Consider the following 23,334-nt stretch of genomic DNA (forward strand, 5'->3'; position numbering starts at 1 on the left):
CTGTTTGATTGAGTGTGTGGACAGGTGTCTTTTATACAGGTAACGAGTTCAAACAGGTGCAGTTAATACAGGTAATGAGTGGAGAACAGGAGGGCTTCTTAAAGAAAAACTAACAGGTCTGTGAGAGCCGGAATTCTTCCTGGTTGGTAGGTGATCAAATACTTATGTCATGCAATAAAATGCAAATGAATTACTTAAAAATCATACAATGTGATTTTCTGGATTTTTGTTTTAGATTCGGTCTCTCACAGTTGAAGTGTACCTATGATAAGAATTACAGACCTCTACATGCTTTGTCAGTAGGAAAACCTGCAAAATCGGCAGTGTATCAAATACTTGTTCTCCCCACTGTATGTCCAACTGGCCTCACAACCGCAGACCACGTGTATGGCGTCGTATAGGCGAGCGGTTTGCTGATGTCAACATTGTGAACAGAGTGCCCCATGGTGGTGGTGGGGTTATGGTATGGGCAGGCTTAAGCTACGGACAACAAACACAATTGCATTTTATCAATGACAATTTCAATGCACAGAAATACCGTGACAAGATCCCGAGGCCCATTTATTTTAAGGTATCTGTGACCAACAGATGCATATCTGTATTCCCAGTCATGTGAAATCCATCGATTAGTGTCTAATTTATTTATTTCAATTGACTGATTTCCACATATGAACTGTAGCTCAGTAAAATCGTCAAAATTGTTGCATGTTGCGTTTATATTATTGTTCAGTATATAAGGGGTTAGTGAGAATATACAGGACTTTTTGTTCAAGAGGTGTCCTGTCAATAAAATAGAAATTGAAAGCAGCGGGCCTATATAAATAAATACTGTATAATAATTGGATCATACACCTGTAGGCCTAAGGGCTGGATTCAATCTGTATTGCTGAAACGTTACAGATTGCGGATCGAAATGTAAAGGTAATTTCTGATTGAGCCGACATATTTAGCATTTACCATGAATGCAGTATCAGCTAACGCAGCAACATTGCCTTTAAATTTCAATCACGCTTTAACGCTGAACTTCAGCCATACATATTGAATCCAGCCCTAAAACGTAGGTGTAATAATGTTAGTTTGTTTCAGTAGACATGCTTTGTCTATAGTATAACGAACCTTGCCTAGGTAGGCCAGCTTTGATTCAAATGATCAAAGTTTGATGATTAGTTGATTATTTGAATCAGCTGTGTAGTGCTAGGGCAAAAACCAAAACGTGCACCCCTTGGGGTCCCGAGGACCGAGTTTGGGAAACTCTGGGTTAACCCTTGTAACAGGCCTGCTAGGCAAGGTTAGTTACACTATCCACTCCCTGTTTGAGCAGTGGGGTCTGCCTATGGGGGAGACCTGCAAGGGGGGTTATACTGTCATTAGCAGAAATTGCTACAATTTCATGGTTTAGTTTATTTTGTAAATTAGCCTATTGTTCTGAATTCATAGTGGCCAAGAAACAAAGAGACCCAGGGAAAGCTGCTTTTGGAATGGTGTGTGTCCACCTTTTCCCCTAATGTTACAGAGTTTGTAATACTCCTTAGGGCCCCTTATTTTGAAAGTTGATTATGCCACACAGAAAAGCTGTAACTTTGCAGCTGTAACCCTTATGTAAGACAAGACTGAAAAGCTCGATTACAATTTCATTCCCTAACTCCACCTCCCCAATACACGCTTGAATGCACTCACACACTCCACCTGCATAACACACGATTTTTCATACGAAATATATTCAACTGATATTGAGACTCGCATTATTGTCGTAATTAAGAGTCTATAATACTCCACACACTGTCAAGTGATAGGAGTACAGATTCGGGAAATTGCAACATTGTATCCAACATCCGTCATTGTATCCATCATTATTCATCATCGAAGGACAGTGAGCGGGAAGGTCCAGAAGAAAGGAATAGCCTACGACTGTACACGAAAGAATATCTCCAATGGCAACAGTTGGCAGTCGATGTCTATGAGACATAACAGGGTATCCTTTACGTGGTCGCGGTGTGCGTTCATTAACCGGGAAGAGGAACTGCAGCTTCCCCGGGAGTGACAATCAAGCCAAGGACTTCAAACGAATCCTTTGCTGAGGTAGGCTATTTAAACGAATAAAATATCGGATAAAGGATTTAGATAGGGAATAATATGCATGTGTGTCATTTATGAGCATTGAATATAACCTATAGACATTCATAACATATGAACTTCAGTCTAATAGGATACACGCTGTTATCTCTGGCTCGTTCCCTGAACAGTCAGTGTCCAATTCGTCAATATGTTAGAGGATTTCCGATTTCCTGCAAGACTTAGCGTATTATACGTTCTTTTTACAGGGATTTGAACAGCTGTCCATGTAGACTATCTTACTGTATCAAGTAAACATTATTGTTCACCGAGGAAAAATCCGCGCCATAGGGCAGGCTATACATTGGCTATACATAGGGGTTGTTGTGTTACATACAGCCTGAATTTAAAATGGATTAAATGTAGATGTTTTTGTCACTGGCCCACACATAATACCCCATTCGAAATGTTTGCAAATTAATAAAGAAATGAAAAGCTGAAATGTAGCCTATTCAACCCCTTTGTTATGGCAAGCCTAAATAAGTTCAGAAGTAAAAATGTGCTTAACAAGTCACACGGTGTGCAATAATAGTGTTTAACATTATTTTTGAATGACTAACTTATCTACTAGAAAATCTATGGCAAGACCCAAAAATGGTTGACTAGCAATGATCAACAACCAATTTGACAGAGATTGAAGATTTGTTTTATTTTGTACTTTTTACCCAATGTTCTCCCCAATTGATAGTTACAGTCTTGTCCCATCACTGCAACTCCCATATGGATTCGGGAGAGGCAAAGGTCGAGAGCCATGCATCCTCCGAAACACAACCCTACCAAGCCGCACTGCTTGCTTAACATGGAAGCCAGCCACACCAATGTGTCGGAGGAAACACCGTACAGCTGGCGACCAAAGTCAGCATGCACATGCCCGGCCTGCCACAAGGAGTCGCTAGAGCGCGATGGGACAAGGACATCCCGGCCGGCCAAACCCTCCCCTAACCCCTGGGCCAATTGTGCACCACCTCATGGGTCTCCCGGTCGCAACACAGCCTGGGATCGAACCCGGGTCTGTAGTGACACCTCAAGCACTGCGATGAAGTGACTTAAACCGCTGCGCCACAATAATAGTTTGCAAATGTTGCACAATTTAGTTGTGGAGAGCTCTTGGAGACTTACCCAGAAAGACTCACAGTTGTAATGCCTGCCAAAGGTGATTCTACAAAGTATTGACTCAGGGGTGTGAATACTTATGTAAATGAGATATTCCTGTATATAACTTTCAATACATTTTCAATAAAAATCCATTCAGGCTGTACCACAACAAAATGTGGAATAAGTCAAGGGGTATGAATACTTTCTGAAGGCACTGTACATCAAGGCGGCTGCAGCCTACAGGCTAAGAGCATAGAAAATGTTCTGTAATTTTCATCGTAGTGTATAATGTCATTGGTTGTCAGATAATGATCACCTTAAGTAGTCGCTTACCAGCTGCAGAGGCAATCCGAAGCGTGCAAACATTGTTCTGAGACACTCTATAGTCTGAGCTGAGGTGGAGGAGTCAGTGCAAAACACCTCTGGCTATTTGGAATGGGCATCAACTATAACCAGAAACATGTGATTTTCAAAGGGGCCGGCGTAGTCCACATTAATTCTCTGCCATGGCTCTGTGGGCCATTCCCATGGGTGGACTGGGGCAGGAGCAGGCATGTGAAGGGTTTCCAAACATCCGCTACAGTTCTTCGCCATGTTTTCTATCTGATCCAGACCGGGCCACCAGAAGTGGCTCCTTGCGAGCAGCTTCATTTTGACAATTCCAACATGCCCTTCATGTAGTTGCTGCAAAACCTGATGTTGGCATTTCTGGGGTATCATGACTCTCATTCCCCACATCAAACATCCTTGGTACGGTGTAATTTCATTTCTCTGCTGGAAATACGGTGTCAGCTCCTTTCTACCTGTAGCTGGCCATCCTGACATGGTGTAGGTGTATACTTTTGACAATGTCACATCTTTCCTTGTCTCCTGTTTGATAACTGTGCTTGTGACAGGTAGTGCCTCGAGCTGAGAGGTATGGAAAATGTCCACTGCATCCACACTCCTTTGTCTTTCTCTTGTACAGGGCAGTCTGGATAATCCATCTGCATTTGTGTGGAGGGACGACGGCTTAAACTCAATGTCATACATATGACCGGCAAGGAACAAGGCGTATCGCTGTAACCTTGCCGCTGTCATTGCCGGAATGCCTTTCTTTGGACTGAAAATGGAAAGCCACGGCTGGTGATCCGTAACCAGTGTGAAACGCTTGCCATATAGGTATGCATGGAATTTCTTGACGCCCCACACTAGCGCCAGTGCTTCTTTGTCGATTTGTGAAATAATTCTTCACTGCGTCATTAAAGTTTGTGACGCAAAGGCCACTGGCCTCTCTGACCCATCTTTCAGTGTGTGTGAAAGGACGGCGCCTAAGCCATATGGGGACTCATCACAAGCCAACTTCACTGGCAGTTCGGGGTCGTAATGCATCAGGACCTGATCAGATGTGATGAGCCGTTTTACCTCAAGATACGCATTTTCACACTGTGCTGCCAACTGCCATGTCATATTCTTTTCCAGGAGCAGATTGAGAGACTGGAGTACTGCTGAAAGGTTTGGGGGGAATCTTCTGTAGTAATTGATCAGTCCAGTGAAAGATCTCACTTCTGTCACATTTTGCGGTCGTGGTGCCTTTACCACTGCATCGATTTTGTCCTGTGTTTTGTGCAATCCATTGCGGTCGATTTCATGTCCACAGAAGACAATATTGTCTTTGAAGAACGCACACTTCTGTAAGTTTGCCTGTAGTCCATACTCTTTCAGTCTTCTCAGGACCTCTTCCAGGTTAGCCAGGTGCTCTTTGTCTGTGCATCATGTTATGATCATGTCATCCAGGATACACTGGGTTCCTGGGATTCCTTGCAAAACCTGGTCAATAGTTTGTTGCCAAATGGCTGGGGCCGACGCAATGCCAAAAACCAGGCAGTTATACCTGTATAGACCTTTGTGTGTGTTTATTGTCAGGTACTGTTTGGAGCTCTCTTCAACCGGTAGCTGCAGGTAAGCCTGTTTCAGGTCGATTTTACTGAAGTGTTTCCCACCAGCTAGTGCAGCAAAGATGTCATCCAGACGTGGCAGGGGGTATTGGTCCACATGCAACATTGAATTCACAGTTACCTTGAAGTCCCCACACATTCTAACAGACCCATCTTTCTTTACAATAGGAACAATGGGTGTGGCCCATTCGCTTCTGTCCACTTTCGTCAGGATCCCTGTATCCTGCAAGTGATCGATTTCCACTTCCACCTTTGGTCTCAGGGAGTATGGAAAAAATCTGGCTTTACCCCTTTTTCGTGATATCCAATTGGTAGTTACAGTCTTGTCCCAACACTGCAACTCCTGTACGAACTCAGGAAAGGCGAAGGTCGAGAGCCATGCGTCCTCCGAAAAACACGATCCTGCCAAGCCGCACTGCTTCTTGACACACTGCCCGCTTAACCCAGCCGCACCAATGTGTCGGAGAAAACACCGTACAACTGGCGACCGAAGTCAGCATGCATGCATGCCGGCCGGCCAAACCCTCCCCTAACCCGGATGACATTGGGCCAATTGTTCATCTGCCTCATGGGTCTCTCGGTCGGCTGCGGTCACAGCCTGGGATCGAACCCGGGTCTGTAGTGAAGCCTCAAGCACTGCGATGCAGTGCCTTAGACCGCTGCGCCACTCGGGAGACCCCATCCAGCTCCATTTTGAGGGGTTTGCCTTCGATTTCTGGTGTCACCCATATTATGCTACTGCTGGGAGAAGTCACTGTGTTTAACTCCATTGTACCAATGAATTGTTCATCTGAATCACTGCCACTGTTCTCTGCTAGTGCATTCACAGACCCTTTCATTTTCCAATTTTTCCTGCTGTGACTATATTTTGCTCTGCATTCTCTTTGAATGTGCCCCCTTCTATTGCATTTGTGACAAATTTCGTCTTTGAAATGGCAGTCCTCTGCTCTGTGACAATCTCTGTCACGCCTGTTGCATTTCTTGGTCGGCTGCGTGAACTAGTGCAGGGATGTTTGTGTTAGAAGGTCGGTATTTATTTTACTTTGCAACTCAATTGCATCTTTGGTTGCGATTTCCATAGCTACAGCAATTTCAACAGCCTTTGCAAAAGTGATATCTGATTCTGTGAGCAAACGTTTCTGAATGTGTTCATGTTTCAGTCCACAAACAAATCTATCCCTTAACGTGTCATTAAGGTTCTCTCCAAACTGGCAATGCTCAGACAGTTTCTTCAACTCTGCTACATATGTACTAACACCCTCCCCCTCATTCTGGTCTCTCTTGTGGAAACGAAAACATTCCGCGATGAGGAGTGGTTTAGGTGATAGGTGATTTTGCAATATCTCCACAATCTGTGAATGTTTTATTGGAGGGCTTCAGAGGGGCAGTCAGATCTCTTAGCAAACTGTACGTTTTTGGGCCAATCAAACTCAACAACGCTGGTACTCTCTTGTTATCAGTAATGTTGTTTGCAATGAAGTACTGTTCCAGTCCTTCAATGTAAGTTGCCCAGTTTTCTTGCGTGTCATCAAACACATCTATTTTCCCAATGCTAGCCATTCTCTTTACCTCCGGCTCCGCGGGTCTTTGATCTGCCGCCTCGTTCTCGTCAGCACTCCCCTCGTCGTCACTGCTTGCTAGCTGCGCTACAGGGTCAAAATCGTCCCCTTTTTCTACAAGCTCCATCTGCATTCGTGATGCACACTGTAGGTAATCTTCCTCGTCACCATTGTAGTGTCTTAGCTCTTATTACTAATTGATATAATCAGAAAGACTCCGAATACAAGGAAGTGAACTGGAGCTTCACATTTACTAAGCTAGTTAGTACAAGAATAACATAGGGCAAAACTGTGCATGATCAAGGGCGCTCCGTTCTTAAAGGGGACATCAGTAATTAACAGAACATAGCAGTCACCATCCCAAACTGAAGCATTGTGAAAATGAAGATGTGTGTCAGAATGGGACTTGTCCTTTACCTAGCCTGTTTATCACCTACCTAGTATGGTTTTATGATTCATTATCTAGGCCTACAGCAATTGTGAAGTGTTTGGGGGCCAGGGTTAAATTTAGACTTAACTTCCTTTTACATATTGTCCTTCTCCACTATCTCTACCTTTGTGATGAAGTTAGGCAATAGTTCCAACCGGGACTTGAACCTGGGACCTAGTGAAATCCGAACCCCTTGACAAGACCTCTATGTGGGCTTGGGTTAAGGTCGCTACAATATTAACACTATTTCTCCCATTACTCTCTCCCTTCCCATTCCAAGCTCCTTACGCTCCTCTCATCATTCACTTCTTCCACCTCTTCCTCCTCTCTCTCTCTGGTGTGTGATCAGTGATGGTGCTGTGTGTGTGAGCCATGGGCCCCTCTCCGACCACCCTGTCCAAGCTCAAGCTGGGGAAGCTGCGTGTGGTGCGCCGGCGGCTGCTACAGCGCTACGAGCACCAGCCCTATGTCTCATGCCTGGCCGGCCTCTACGGCTGTCAATGGAGACGCTACCAGAGGACCCGCGCCACACCGGGAGACTGCTGCTGCAGCAAGGTTAGAGAAGTCAGGGACTGTGATTTTACAGGATGTTTTTACAACCCTGATGGAGCAGAGGCTATACTCACACACACACACTACTACAATGTACTCTCTCTGTGCACACTCTCTGTGCACACCCAATCTCACAACGTGAGTCAAACACACACTCTCTTTCTCTCCCTCACTCTGTCAATATCCCTCTCTAGCATTGCTTACATAATTTGTACTGCCACGGTTTTACAATCATTGTTAAGCCAATAAGGAGCTTTTTCCTCGCATTCCTCCCTCTCTTCAGAGTTCAAAGGGCACGCCGTCAACTGTATGGAAAGCATTCTAGGGTATAAATGCATACAGAGAATTCGGAAAGTATTCAGACCCCTTTCCTTTTTCCACATTTTGTTACGTTACAGCCTTATTCTAAAATGGATTAAAAAAATAAAAATCCTCATCAATCTACACACAATACCCCATAATGATAAAGCGAAATGTTTGCTGATTTATAAAAAATACAAAACAGAAATACCTTATTTACATAAGTATTCAGACCCTTTGCTATGAAACTCGAAATTGAGCTCAGGTGCATCCTGTTTCCATTGATCATCCTTGAGATGTTTCTACAACTTGATTGAAGTCCACCTGTGGTAAATTCAATTGATTGGACATGATTTGGCAAGGTACACTCCTGTCTATATACGGTCCCACAGTTGACAGTGCATGTCAGAGTAAAAGCCATGAGGTCAAAGGAATTGTCCGTAGAGCTCCGAGACAGGATTGTGTCGAGGCTCAGATCTGGGGAAGGGTACCAAAAAATGTCTGCAGCATTGAAGGTCCCCAAAAACACAGTGGCCTCCAAGAGTCTTCCTAGAGCTGGCCGCCCGGCCAAACTGAGCAATCGGGGGAGAAGGGCCTTGGTCAGGGACGTGACCAAGAACCCAATGGTCACTCTGACAGAACTCCAGAGTTCCATCTCTGCAGCACTCCACCAATCAGGCCTTTATGGTAGAGTGGCCAGAAGGAAGCCACTCCTCTGTAAAATGACAGCCCGCTTGGAGTTTGACAAAAGGCACCTAAAGACTCTCAGACCATGAAAAACAAGATTCTCTGGTGTGATGAAACTAGGATTGAACTCTTTGGCCTGAATGCCAAGCATCACGTCTTGAGGAAACCTGTGGGGGTGTTTTTCAGTGGCAGGGACTGGGAGACTAGTCAGGATTGAAGCAAAGATGAACGGAGCAAAGTACAGAGAGATCCTTGATGAAAACCTGCTCCAGTGCGCTCAGGACCTCAGACTGGGGCGAAGGTTCACCTTCCAACAGGACAACGACCCCAAGCACACAGCCAAGACAACGCAGTAGTGGCTTCGGGACAAGTCTCTGAATGTCCTTGAGTGGCCCAGCCAGAGCCCGGACTTGAGCCCGATCGAACATCTCTGGAAGGACCTGAAAATAGCTGTGCAGCAACGCTCCCCATCCAACCTGACAGCGCCTGAGAGGATGTGCAGAGAAGAATTGGAGAATCTCCCCAAATACAGGTGTGCCAAGCTTGTAGTGTCATACACAAGAAGACCCGGGCTGCAATTGCTGCCAAAGGTGCTTCAACAAAGTACTGAGTAAAGGGTCTGAATACTTATGTAAATGTAATATTTCTGTTTTTGCTTTGTCATTATGGAGTATTGTATGTAGGTTGATGAGGAAAAAAAACAATTTAAGTCAAGGGGTCTGAATACTTTCCGAAGGCTGTATATGGGCTATGAATTTGATATGAAGTCTGTGGGACTTATTGTGTTTCTCTATCCTGCAGTTGGAGTGTGTCAGCTTTGCTCTCCTCATCTTGACGTTCTGTCTCACGCTGGTCTTCCTCTACTTCTGGAGTGAAGCTCAGAATGACTACAATGATTTTGACTGGTAGGTCTGCTAGTATATCAAATCAAATCACATTTTATTTGTCACATGCGCCGAATACAACAGGTGTAGACCTTACCGTGAAATTCTTACTTACAAGCCCTTAACCAACAATGCAGTTCAAGAAAGAGTTAAGAAAATATTTACTAAATAAACTAAAGTAAAACAACATTTTAAGAAATACAAAATAACACAATAAAATAACAATAACGAGGCTATATACAGGGGGTACCGGTACCGAGTCAATGTTATGGGGTACAGGTTAGTCAAGTATATATTCGTAATGTAATGTATACACACATCAAAGTACTTTATGAACAAGCATGCAATTATATAATGACTCAAGCGCACACACATACATTATACACACACACACAAACAACATTACCTCATACTGTATAGTCACAAATAGTGTCTCTGGTGCTGACTGTTCACTGTCTAACTGCTGCACTCTCTGCTTTCTTTCTGTGTCTCCTGCTCTCTCACTCACTCTCTCCCTCTCGTGTGACACACACACACATCCTCTCTCTCAACTCTCGACATCCTCTCACTCTTGCTTTCTTCCCCTTTTCTCTCTTTCCAGGTTTAACTTTGGGATCCTGGGTTTCTGGTTCCCCTGGTCTGTTGTGTTGCTGGTCATCGCTGCCGCCTTTTTCAGCTACGTCACTCTGCTGCTGGTGAGGGGTGTATTTGTGTGTTTTTTTGTTTGTTTGAGGGGTAGGGGGCATGGGGCTTCACTGGGGGGGAGTGATCTGTCTGAAATGAGGTGTGTGTGTTTTGAGTTGTAGCTGTTGGCTGTGTGTCTGCTGTCAGAGGGACAGAAGCTGTACCTACACTGGGGCCACAAGGTAACGTCCGCGCTCCTTTCAACTTCCTCTCTGCCTACTTCTCTACCTCCTCATGTGACCTATACATCTCTTTGTCTCTCCCAGACATTATCTTTGTCCTTATGGCCCATAAGCTGGACAATCATCCATCCATTCTTCTGTGACTAGATGAAATTAATGATTTGACCTAGAAGAAATTGCTGACTGCCTGGTAGAAGAAAAGACTCAAGTTAAAATAAATGCTGAAGATTTATGGATAGATCCTGAAAAAATAAGTTAGGTGAATGAAGTGCTCAGTAGTGTGAATAGAGTATGGTGCTAATGGTTGTCTGTTGTCCTAACTCTGGGTGTGTTGCCAGATTGGTATCCTGGTGACTCTAGCCTTCTCCATTGTGGCCACAGCAGTGCTGTCTGACCTATGGAGCAAAGAGTGGACCACTCTCCTCCTCTCTTTCCAGGTGGGGCCTCCCTTTTTTCCTTCTTTCGTCTATATAGTCATCCCTATCTCTTTATTCTCTGTCTTTCCCTCACCTTCTGCAATTTGTTTATGTTTTGAATAGGTGACGGCGCCATATTTACACATGGGAGGAGTCTTGCTGATGAGTCTGCTGTCCTGGCCAATAGCCTTGCATTTCTTCTGCATCAATAAGAAAGGTGAGACTTTGAGTAGCTGGGGCTTGTTTGAGCAGCTGTATAAATAATATGCAAATTACAGAGTAGAATTAGGCAAATACTGACGTCATACCCATGGCAAGGACGGAAACTTCAGGGAGGTTTTCTATCTCAATCAGAGGAGGCTGGTGGGAGGAGCTATAGGAGGACGGGCTCATTGTAATGGCTGGAATGGATTCAATGGCATGGTACCTGTAGCTCCTCCCACCAGCCTCCGCTGATCTCTAACGTATAATATGTCTGCATATAGTCAATACAGCGGTAGATATTCATGTTTTGTTTAATTTGAATTATTTGTTTTACAAAATGTGTATTATGGTGTAATGTCTTTGGTCTTAAGGAAATGAATCAACCAGAAATTGATATCTGTATCCCTTAATGAACAGTGTGTGTGTGTTCCAGTTGGGCGGACGCTCATCATAGGGCTGTACCTGGCGGTGCTGTGTGCCCTCTACCTGGTTCCCCTGGGCTTGTACTCACCCTGCCTCAAAAAAGAGTGTGCTCTGGGCCCCGCTCCAGCCCTCATCGGGCACAGAGGGGCACCCATGGTGGGTAGGCCTGACTAGCATAGTATACAACATGTACAGGGGGAGCTAGCATGCTAGCAGGCCAAGGGCTAGTAGGCCTAAGGCTCTAGGTAATACCACACAGTAGTATGGACAGTAAGGGCAAGTTAGCATCCGTGTTAAAACTACAAAGGCTAACATACTAACAAGCGGCCATGTTGAATGTGGATATGACCATATCAGGAAGTGACCGGGGCATGATGACGTCAAATGGACGGCCATTTTAGGTGAAGATATTCAATGACATCTTGGCCCATAGAAAGCAATGAGGAGAGATTTTACCTCATTGCCTTAACATAAAAGTACACTGAACTATGCCAAAGGGCAGACTGTGTGAATTATGTAACATGGGATTACAGAAGGAGGCAATCCTGACAAAGACACTTCTTAAGGAAGCATACTGTCCTACCAAGCAAAAGAGCAGTAACTGCACATTTGGTCAATAAATGAGTTATTTACATTTTATAGACATTAAATACATGCTTTATTTACATTTACATTGTAGTCATTTAGCAGACGCTCTTATCCAGAGCGACTTACAATTAGTGAGTGCATACATTTTCATACTGGCCCCCCGTGGGAAACGAACCCACAACCCTGGCGTTGCAAGCGCCATGCTCTACCAACTGAGCTACAGGGGACAAATATCCTGCCTCCATTGTGTTGTATTATGGAGAAAATGGGGGGTCATGTTTGCAGTAACTGCAAAAAGTTAAAGTGAAACCAAGGAAAAAGGCAGTAACTGGCATCCCTCACGTCAGTTACTGTCTTTTACCTTGGTTTCACTGAGCTTTGGGCTGCAGTGTCTACGGTAAACCTTGGTATTATTTATTGTTCTTTGCTGATATAAGTATCAAACTATATGACACTGACAGCCACAGACAAATAAATATACTAACACAAGTTTGTATGAGAAAAAAAATCGTAATGGAAATGGGTGTACCAAGCAAGAAGGCAGTAACTGCCATCTAGGGTCAAAGGTCATGTCAGAGGTCAGGGTCAATATGAATAAAAAATAACCTCATAGTAAGACAACAGATAACCACAGCTCCAATGATCTGCCTACAATTCATTTGGCTGGACAATAGAAAAACGTTGAAGTCATTTCTCTCAGTTTCACTCTGAGCAGTTACTGCTCTTTTGCTTAGTAGGTCAGAATAGCAGCCTATAACATGTATACAGATCAAATACACACATGGACCCTAACAAAGTCCACTTACATGTTCAGTGACACACTAACACAGGGTTGGGGAAGTCCAGGGAATGCTTGTCCATTCAGGAAAGGTCCAGTAATGAGATGTAGTGGAGGACAGGAGTTTACAGAGCACCTTCTCAACCTGCCCTCCTAGAAACAACTCAAGCACAAGCAGGAATGGGGGTCTGTTACCCAGCAGGTGGAGCCTGTGATTGGCTGGCCTTGGTCAGCTGACTGAGTTCCCTTGCAAACTGGTCCCTAACACATAGGTGTGAAGTGCCCTATGCCACTGAACAATAGTCAGGCTGAGGCGGGGGATGGTAGCCTACCTCATCAGTAAAAAGCTACAAAGTTTGTGTCTCTCCCAGGGCCCCAGGGTTAAGGAGGGAGGGTTTTAAACAGTAGTAGTAGTAGCAGTAGTAGTAGTAGAAGAAGTGTGGTGGTTAGATAAAAAAAAAGCGTTGCCAGTATAAGTAAAAACGTTTGGGCTGTGTTATTAGCCATCGTGAGACGCGCTAGTTTGCTGAACTGATCTTTATGCCTGCTATTTATCACCCGTGCTGGTAGCACCTCTCTGTTTAGGGTAACTGTATGTTAAAATTATTTGTATGTGTGAAATCCCAGCTTGCTCCAGAGAACACACTCATGTCCTTTAAGAAGGCAGTGGAGGCTGGAGGGGAAGGTCTGGAGACTGACGTCACCATCAGGTCAGTGGTGGTTGTCCACCCTCCTCACACCCTGTCCATCTTGTGTACCTAAGCATGTACCAACATTAGTCTATCTCACCAGTCGTGGGTATTATGAAACAAGCTTGCTATGCAAGGTTAGCCCAACATAGCTGGTGAGCTCATATCATCAACAAGCCATTGGCATCAGGTTCTTTCCCATGCTAGTCCTGGGCATTTTTATTGGAGTAAAACATTTACTGAAGGAGACTTTGACATACCTGAATAAATTATAGATGGATTGATAAAGTACCTGGCTCTCTTTGACTGGGTTATCGTGCTGCACTTCAGTCAACTCCATAATCATCAACTCAGTAACTACCATGTCCTCCTCTCGTTGCTGTAGCTACGACGGGGTGCCCTTCCTGATGCACGACCACACCCTGAGGAGGACTACCAACGTGCATAAGGTGTTCCCCAACCGGACGGACGCCCCTGCGGCCATGTTCACCTGGGGGGAGCTGGAGACCCTCAACGCCGGGGCCTGGTTCCTCTATGTGAGTCACCAACCGCCGCTGCGGTAGTACCTCTGGAAGACTTAGGGTCACGTAAAATAAGCCTAGTCTTGAACTGCTTTTTAATAAAGATCATGATCATTTTGCTTCATGGACATGGTATGATGGGAAACCAGGGCATGTTTGTCTCCAATGGAAGTAGTTACGACAACATAATAAGATGATGGATAGAGAAGATAGACATTTTGTCACTACACCAAAGTACTATCGATGGGGGTTGGGAGGTTATCAATTGCTCAACTCCAATTGCACAACTACCGACTTTATAGAATACAATGTGATATTACATTGTCCCCTGCATTGCGCCATGCAATATGATTTGCCATTATGCCAAAGCATTCCGTATACTGACTGTCCCTCTCCCCCTGGTGGTTCTGCAGCGCGACCCGTTCGGCACGGCCTGGTCTCTGGGTGCCGAGGACAGGGTGCAGGCACAGAACCAGTCTGTGTGCTCCCTCAGGGACTTCCTGGAGCTGGCGGCCCAGAGGGGCAAACAGGTGATCTTTGACCTCTACCGGCCCCCTCGGGGCCACCCCTACAGGGACACCTGGATCACACACACCCTTGAGTTCATCCAGAACGAGTCCTCCATCCACTCACACCAGGTGAGGGCACTGAGGGACGATGTTATAAAGAGGAGTAGGGTGAAATTGCCCCTAGACGCTGATCTCAGTTTTGCATTTTCCTCACTAATGGTTAAGGTTAGGATTGGGGGATGGGAAGCAGATCCTAGATCTGCAACTAGGGGAAACTTCTTCACTTTGTGTCTGTGTTAGGGCCCTTCACGGGTCCAAAAAGTTGGACCCGTTCCGAAATGGACCTGGGGCTTTCCCATCTGGACCCGAAATGCATAAATAAATGTTGACAATATAGAGACCCGTTCCATACGGCCCCGAGGACAACTAGAACCATTCCGTATAGACTTTTATATAACTTTTGCCCCACACGGAGGCTCTATGACTGTAGCCTATTGCCTCTTTGATGACTTATGATTGGCCAATAACAACAACAAGCTACAAGCTCCACTCTCGTGAAAAGCAAAGAGCAGTAGCATAAATTATACAATTTCTCTCTCTCTCGCTCTACTGCAGCAGTCGCGTTTGGACAAGTCAGTTAAAATTACACCTACCCGAGACCTGTGACAATCGGGTCCCGGATCGGGTCTCAGGTATTCGGGTACAGGTGGATCCGTAAAGACCTCTAGTCTGTGTGTGTGTGTCTCTGTGTGAATGCGTGTGTGTGTCAGGTGCTGTGGCTGCCGCCAGACCTGCGGAGCCTGGTCCAGGAGATGGACCCTGACCTCCAGCAGACCTCAGGGTCACGGGGTCCAGTGGAGGAGCTGCAGCAGAACCACATCGTCCAACTCAACCTGCACTACAGCTCCATGTCTACAGAGATGATCAGGTGTGTCTGTGTTTGTTTGTGTGTGTGTCTGTGCGTTAAGTGGGTATGTGTTTGTTCATTATCTGTCTGTGTGTTTGTGATGCTTCCCCCAGTGAGTATGCAGCGGCTAACATCAGCACCAACCTGTATGTGATCAGCCAGCCGTGGCTCTACTCTCTGGCCTGGTGCGCCGGGGCTCAGTCTGTCACCACCAATGCCCCACAGCTCCTCAACAAACTCACCAGACCCCTCTTCCTCATGGTGAGAACAACAACAACCCGGGACAAATACTTCTGCATCCCAATAATCTCTCTTTTCACAGGAAGTGTGCACTTGTTCACTACTCTCCACAAATGTAAAACATTGTATTTGGTGTAGGCATGAGCTAGAGAGAGTTTCCATCATACAGGTATTTATTTTTCCAGTCATTTTCTTTCAAATCCATGAAGGGAAGTGAACAAGTGCACACTTTGGGAGAAAGGACCGATTATTAGGATACAGGGCCCAAATGCAGCCTATATCCTATCTTCCTTGAAGTATCACAGATCTAAAATTGGTTGGATTGGTGAAGGTAATACACCTAGAGACAATGGTTGTCTGTCTTTCTCTCTCAGACTCCAGATGAGTACAATCTAATGTGGGTCCTCACCGACGTGGTGTCCTTCATCCTAATCCTCATCATCTTCATCTTCCACTGGTGAGTGAGCCCACTAGAATACAGAGAACGAGGGTCGTCGTAAGTTGCCTTTTAATATGCCTACATAAAAAACGTAGATTGGTTATGTGAGTGAAATTGAAGCTTCGGATGAAGGTCAGTCTGTTTTGGATTTAACGGTGATGTCACTTCCTGTAGTGTCCCTTCCTGTCGTGTCACTGCTTGTAGCGATGACTGTAACTGTGTTGGTGACAGGTGGCGAGAACGAGGCTTGGCTTTCTGTTCGGGCAGCAAACCCACACTAGAACACGCCACCTACAGCAAGTTCAGGACAGGTGAGTTAGAGGGTGTTGGTAGGAGTTACCCAGTCTCTGCTCCATGGCTAGCTTTGGTAACATATGAGATACATGTACAGTGGGGAAAAAAAGTATTTAGTCAGCCACCAATTGTGCAAGTTCTCCCACTTAAAAAGATGAGAGAGGCCTGTAATTTTCATCATAGGTACACGTCAACTATGACAGACAAAATGAGAAAAAGAAATCCAGAAAATCACATTGTAGGATTTTTAATGAATTTATTTGCAAATTATGGTGGAAAATAAGTATTTGGTCAATAACAAAAGTTTCTCAATACTTTGTTATATACCCTTTGTTGGCAATGACACAGGTCAAACGTTTTCTGTAAGTCTTCACAAGGTTTTCACACACTTGCTGGTATTTTGGCCCATTCCTCCATGCAGATCTTCTCTAGAGCAGTGATGTTTTGGGGTTGTCGCTGGGTAACACGGACTTTCAACTCCCTCCAAAGATTTTCTATGGGGTTGAGATCTGGAGACTGGCTAGGCCACTCCAGGACCTTGAAATGGTTCTTACGAAGCCACTCCTTCGTTGCCCGGGCGGTGTGTTTGGGATCATTGTCATGCTGAAAGACCCAGCCACGTTTCATCTTCAATGCCCTTGCTGATGGAAGGAGGTTTTCACTCAAAATCTCACGATACATGGCCCCATTCATTCTTTCCTTTACACGGATCAGTCGTCCTGGTCCCTTTGCAAAAAAACAGCCCCAAAGCATGATGTTTCCACCCCCATGCTTCACAGTAGGTATGGTGTTCTTTGGATGCAACTCAGCATTCTTTGTCCTCCAAACACGACAAGTTGAGTTTTTACCAAAAAGTTCTATTTTGGTTTCATCTGACCATATGACATTCTCCCAATCCTCTTCTGGATCATCCAAATGCACTCTAGCAAACTTCAGACGGGCCTGGACATGTACTGGCTTAAGCAGGGGGACACGTCTGGCACTGCAGGATTTGAGTCCCTGGCGGCGTAGTGTGTTACTGATGGTAGGCTTTGTTACTTTGGTCCGAGCTCTCTGCAGGTCATTCACTAGGTCCCCCGTGTGGTTCTGGGATTTTTGCTCACCGTTCTTGTGATCATTTTGACCCCACAGGGTGAGATCTTGCGTGGAGCCCCAGATCGAGGGAGATTATCAGTGGTCTTGTATGTCTTCCATTTCCTAATAATTGCTCCCACAGTTGATTTCTTCAAACCAAGCTGCTTACCTATCGCAGATTCAGTCTTCCCAGCCTGGTGCAGGTCTACAATTTTGTTTCTGGTGTCCTTTGACAGCTCTTTGGTCTTGGCCATAGTGGAGTTTGGAGTGTGACTGTTTGAGGTTGTGGACAGGTGTCTTTTATACTGATAACAAGTTCAAACAGGTGCCATTAATACAGGTAACAAGTGGAGGACAGAGGAGCCTCTTAAAGAAGAAGTTACAGGTCTGTGAGAGCCAGAAATCTTGCTTGTTTGTAGGTGACCAAATACTTATTTTCCACCATAATTTGCAAATAAATTCATTAAAAATCCTACAATGTGATTTTCTGGATTTTTATTCTCATTTTGTCTGTCATAGTTGACGTGTACCTATGATGAAAATTACAGGCCTCTCTCATCTTTTTAAGTGGGAGAGCTTGCACAATTGGTGGCTGACTAAATACTTTTTTCCCCCACTGTACACATGCACGCACTAACCTATATAGCAGGGATCATCAATTAGATTCAGCGGCTGGCTGATTTTTTCTTGAATGGATGGTCAGGGTGCCGGAACATAATTACAAATAATATGTAGACTGGGCTTCTTGTGGTCAATTTGCAAACAGATATAATATTTGACTAACTAAAATAATTTCAAACCTTGCTTACGTTTGTATACAATCACATAGCATATATCTCTCTATTATGAGTTGGAATACCTTGGAACAGATTTCCAAAATTCAAATCACTTGGAGTCTTTTATGTCCATCAATAAAAATAAATAAATTACTATTATTATTTTTGCTCAGAAAACTTGGGGGGACAAATAAAAATCACTTGCGGGTCAAATTCCGCTCGTGGGCCGCCAGTTGGGGAACCCTGCTATATAGGCTTAGAAAAGAGATTGGTTGAAATTAAAAAGACAATGTATTAAATATATTACTTAATTAATCATTATTACATATGTATGAATGATAATGACCTTTGTCAACCCCTAACCTCATCCCCCTGACAGAGATGAGTGATGTGTGGTCCGTCTCCAGTGTCAACATCCTGGGAGAGCCTGCTGGAAGCCCACTAGCCACTGAGCCTAACCTGGCAGCCGTCTCAGAGCACTGAGAACCAACCAACCAATCCCATCTGTGAGACTCAGTTCAAACAAACCATTCCTTCCCTCACTCTCACCCTCAACCTGGCAACTCACCAGGACCCAACCTGGTAACCCGGAGCTCAACCTGGCAACCCCCTGTAACTTTTAGTGAGAATGAGAAATAGTTCATTGAGCTGAAAGTGGCGCTGATGTTGATGTGTCACTTGCAGAAATGATTTAATTGGATAGAAATGAATCCGTAAATCCCAGATTAAAGCCCAGACCATAACCAACTCTTCACACTACAGACACCCTCTGATGCTGGGAAGCGATTACTACACTATTGAACCAGATATTCTCAATTTATTTTGAGTTCAGTTCCTTTCCATTTCAGCAGCCACTGCAGTGTTGAGTTATGTGAATCACAAACGCTTTACCTTTTCCTTAGTATGTGAGAGTAGTGGTCGATAAGATGTGTGTATATGACCAGACTGAAGTTCAATTAGTATGGGTTTGTTTTCTTTCTAATACTTATGCTTTGCTTGATTGAGCTTTCCTGGCGTAAGGGGACTAATGAAGTAGTCACAAAAGTACAAACTCTGCCCAATCAAATGGTCAAAGTATCGCAAAGAAAAATGAAACTATTAGAACCCAGGTTTGAATAAAACTCTATCCCAGGTTGGGTTGCAAAGCTACAGGTAATTTCCAAAGTTACTGGTCGATAAGATGTGTGTATATGACCAGACTGAAGTTCAATTAGAATCTTCAGTAATTTTGGTAATTAACAGAAAATGTATTGCAATCTATCGTAACTTTGGTAATTTATTCTTGAATAACTTTAAAAATATATAATATTGTCCATGAGTTTCTAGTAGATATACCCTATGTTCAAGAACAAATTGCCTAATTAATGAAAAAAGCATCTAATCAACAAATGCATTATTTTCAATGAACTCTGCAACTCTTCCAACTATTGACTTTTCTTGACAACTGCCACCAGTTTGACGCCAAAACATTGGCAACAAATACATATTGACATAGTACAATAAATAAAAGGATATTATGCTTACCCCCACATATTAACCAACTCAGTGGCCTTGTTGTTAGAGTGTCCGCCCTGAGATTGAAAGGTTGTGAGTTCAATCCCTGGCTGAGTCATACCAAAGACTGTGAAAATGGGATCTGATGAATCTCTGCACTCAGCATTAAGGAAATATAATCGGGGTTAAGGCCCTGCGATAAACTTGCATCCTGTCTAGGGGATTTACAGTGCCTTGCAAAAGTATTCATCCCCCATGGTGTTTTTCCTATTTTGTTGCATTACAACCTGTAATTTAAAATGATTTTTATTTGGATTTCATGTAATGGGCATACACAAAATAGTCCAAATTGGTGAAGTGAAAAAAATTAAAAATAAAGTCCATCTGTGTGCAATCTAAGTGTCACATGATCTCAGTATATATACACCTGTTCTGAAAGGCCCCAGAGTCTGCAACACCACTAAGCAAGGGGCACCACCAAGCAAGTGGCACCATGAAGACCAAAGAGCTCTCCAAACAGGTCAGGGACAAAGTCGTGGAGAAGTACAGATCAGGGTTGGGTTATAAAAAAATATCTGAAACTTCCCACGGAGCACCATTTTTTTTAAAGAATATGGCACCACAACAAACCTGCCAAGAGAGGGCCGCCCACCAAAACTAACGGACCAGGTAAGGAGGGCATTAATCAGAGCGGCAACAAAAATACCTAAGATAACCCTGAAGGAGCTGCAAAGCTCCACAGCGGAGACTGGAGTATCTGTCCATAGGACCACATTAAGCCGTACACTCCACAGAGCTGGGCTTTACGGAAGAGTGGCCAGAAAAAAGACATTGCTTTAAGAAAATAATAAGCAAACATGTTTGGTGTTCACCAAAAGGCATGTGGGAGACTCCCCAAACATATGGAAGAAGGTACTCTGGTCAGATGAGACTAAAATTGAGCTTTTTGGCCATCAAGGAAAACGCTATGTCTTGCGCAAACCCAACACCTCTCATCACCCTGAGAACACCATCCCCACAGTGAAGCATGGTGGTTGCAGCATCATGCTGTGGGGATGTTTTTCATCGGCAGGGACTGGGAAACTGGTCAGAATTGAAGGAATGATGGATGGCTCTAAATACAGGGAAATGCTTGAGGGAAACCTGTTTCAGTCTTCCAGAGATTTGAGACTGGGAAGGAGATTCATCTTCCAGCAGGACAATGACCCTAAGCATACTGCTAAAGCAACACTCAATTGGTTTAAGGGGAAACATTTAAATGTCTTGGAATAGGGGGGGTGAATAGTTTCGCACCAAAAAATGTTTTGCATCTTCAAAGTGGTAGGCATGTTGTGTAAATCAAATTATACAAAAAAACCATTTTAATTCCAGGTTGTAAGGCAACACAATAGGAAAAATGACAAGGAGGGTGAATACTTTCGCTAGCCACTGTACTTGTACATCAAGCTGCCTCACGCTACAGGACATAGGCTCCTGCCCTATGAGCTGTTCTGGCTTGCCAAGGCTCCTTACCACATATTCACTAAATTAAATGGTTTATATTTAGGATTATAATCTTATTTAATCTTGTCATATATTTTACATGTGATAAGGCCACACAGAGGGCCAGAGATAATTTCAGACACCTGAAGTACCCAAAAGGGCCACTTAATGTATTGTGATCGATTACATACAATCCTTGAATGATACCAATTCTGGTAGTTTACTGGTAACTCTTTGCAACTCTAATCCTAGGGTTAGGTAATAGAAGACTGAGGCAGGTTTTACTTTAACTTTTTTCATATTTATTTTGATCCTGAAAACTCCCCAGTCTCAGCTGCTGCCACCTCTGTGATGTGTTGTATTGGATTTGACCCAAACCTGATGTTTTATTGAATGTGTTTGATTGATTGTAGTCAACGTTTATAGGCACATCACTTTTTTGAGCATAAGGCAGCGTAATGAGGTGACACCCATAGAACATATTTATTTATTTATTTTAGTTTTCTTTTTTTTAGGGAGTAGATCAGCTTTAATATTGCAGATAGATTGTAACTTCCATCAATGTAATTGTCTGCATCACTTCCAATCCCCCATATGTTTTTTTTTCTCGCAAATATATATACATACATACATACATACATACATACATACACATCCTTAAAAAAAATATATTTCCCTTTATTACTTTCCAACCCCACCACCCCTTCCCTAATTGGAGTAAACTAGTGAACAACAATGCTTAGGGCTCTACTTCCAGCTTATACATGCTATATACATTTTATGGACAGTCAATTTTACAATAATTATATTTTGTTTTTACTCCTGAACTTCCTCTACCCTCAACCTCTCCGATCATTTTCATGATGTCCATCCGGTTTGCTTCTATATGCCATATCTTTCTAACTGTGCTCTTTCACAAAAGCTCTCAATCTATAACTGATAGATTAATTATTAATGACTAATTATTACACCCTGAAACTGTGTATAATGTGTTAGAAATGTGTGAGTGTAGGACCAGTAAAGGCTATGGCATTGAGCCACTATTTAGCAATGTGAGTAAGAGTTAGGCCAGACAACAAAGACAACTGAGAAACTAAGATAAAGAGGCCTCCCAATTTAGGGAGGGGAGAAACTGTTATGAAAACATGGTGCAGAATATTGTGAGAACGGCAATAACTGAGTAAAGCAGGGAGTAGGATATGTGTGTGTGTGTGTGTGTGTGTATGTATGTGTGTATGCATGTGTGTATATGTGTGTGAACTGAAGGTCAGTAGAGCAGTTTTAGAGTGGAAAACTACAGCCCGCCTACAGAGGAAAGGGATTTATTTTTGTATGACGTATGAGTATAAAAGATGGACTCTGAAATTGTGATGGCAGAATTCTCAATGAATAAATATCTCTGACTATGGGACTCTGGCCGTTACTTAAATCCCAAAAGACTTACAACCTTTTGGGAGACGCACAGAGACACTAAAATAGTTTGTTAAATAATTCACATAACAATAACCTAAATACTTATTATGGACACAGTATGCTTTACATTATTAGTTATCTTGTTGTTATTAGTTGTTGTTAGTTGTTATTAGTCCCATCCTTCAACTTCATTTAACACCATCCATATTGGATTTCTATTTGCCATATATTATTCAACTGTACTGTTATGTTTTACAAAAGTTCTGAACCTTTCTATTCTCATTGTTTCTACAGATTGTAAATTGAAAATATATTTTTTTGCTAAAAGTATTATTATATTATTGATCGATTGACTATGACTTTTCAGAGCACCCAGTAATGCTATCTGCAGGGTTAGCTCCAGGTAAATATTGCAATCCTTTAGCCATTTCTGGACCTGTGTCCAAAAACAAGCTACAAATGGACAGTACCAAAACAAATGATCTAATGATTGTCTCTTTGCAGCAAAATCTGCAGAGCTGGGAAGATTGTGTCCCCCATTTAAATATCATTTTATTGGTAGCAAGAATTTTATATAATAATTTAAATTGAAAAATTCAAAGTTTTGAATCCAGTGTCGTTTTGCATATCAGTTCATAAACACTATGCCATGGAATCGTAACGTC

At 43.5% G+C, this 23,334-nt stretch overlaps 1 protein-coding gene across 1 annotated transcript; it reads left to right on the forward strand.

Annotated features, from left to right (window-relative positions):
- Positions 1-1,656: 1,656 nt before the first annotated feature.
- On the forward strand, positions 1,657-19,558 carry LOC121537774 (glycerophosphodiester phosphodiesterase domain-containing protein 5-like). The gene is made up of 16 exons (XM_045206830.1): positions 1,657-2,079; positions 7,483-7,688; positions 9,474-9,577; positions 10,158-10,251; positions 10,363-10,422; positions 10,761-10,859; positions 10,962-11,055; positions 11,476-11,621; positions 13,459-13,541; positions 13,906-14,056; positions 14,455-14,679; positions 15,321-15,478; positions 15,571-15,718; positions 16,072-16,154; positions 16,368-16,447; positions 18,660-19,558. The coding sequence occupies exons 2-16, from the start codon at positions 7,506-7,508 to the stop codon at positions 18,761-18,763; spliced, it is 1,812 nt and encodes a 603-aa protein (XP_045062765.1). The 5' UTR covers positions 1,657-2,079; positions 7,483-7,505; the 3' UTR covers positions 18,764-19,558.
- Positions 19,559-23,334: the final 3,776 nt, after the last annotated feature.

Source organism: Coregonus clupeaformis, chromosome 24 (genome assembly GCF_020615455.1).
Source record: "Coregonus clupeaformis isolate EN_2021a chromosome 24, ASM2061545v1, whole genome shotgun sequence".
Taxonomy (NCBI): domain Eukaryota; kingdom Metazoa; phylum Chordata; class Actinopteri; order Salmoniformes; family Salmonidae; genus Coregonus; species Coregonus clupeaformis.

What these genes read in the sequence shown, in the direction of transcription:
- LOC121537774 (XM_045206830.1), top strand. Translation starts at nt 7,506, where the DNA reads ATGGGCCCCTCTCCGACCACCCTGTCCAAGCTCAAGCTGGGGAAGCTG. An exon ending in GAGACTGACGTCACCATCAG is followed by an intron (nt 13,542 to 13,905) that starts GTCAGTGGTGGT and finishes TCGTTGCTGTAG; the next exon opens with CTACGACGGGGTGCCCTTCC. An exon ending in CCGGGGCCTGGTTCCTCTAT is followed by an intron (nt 14,057 to 14,454) that starts GTGAGTCACCAA and finishes GTGGTTCTGCAG; the next exon opens with CGCGACCCGTTCGGCACGGC.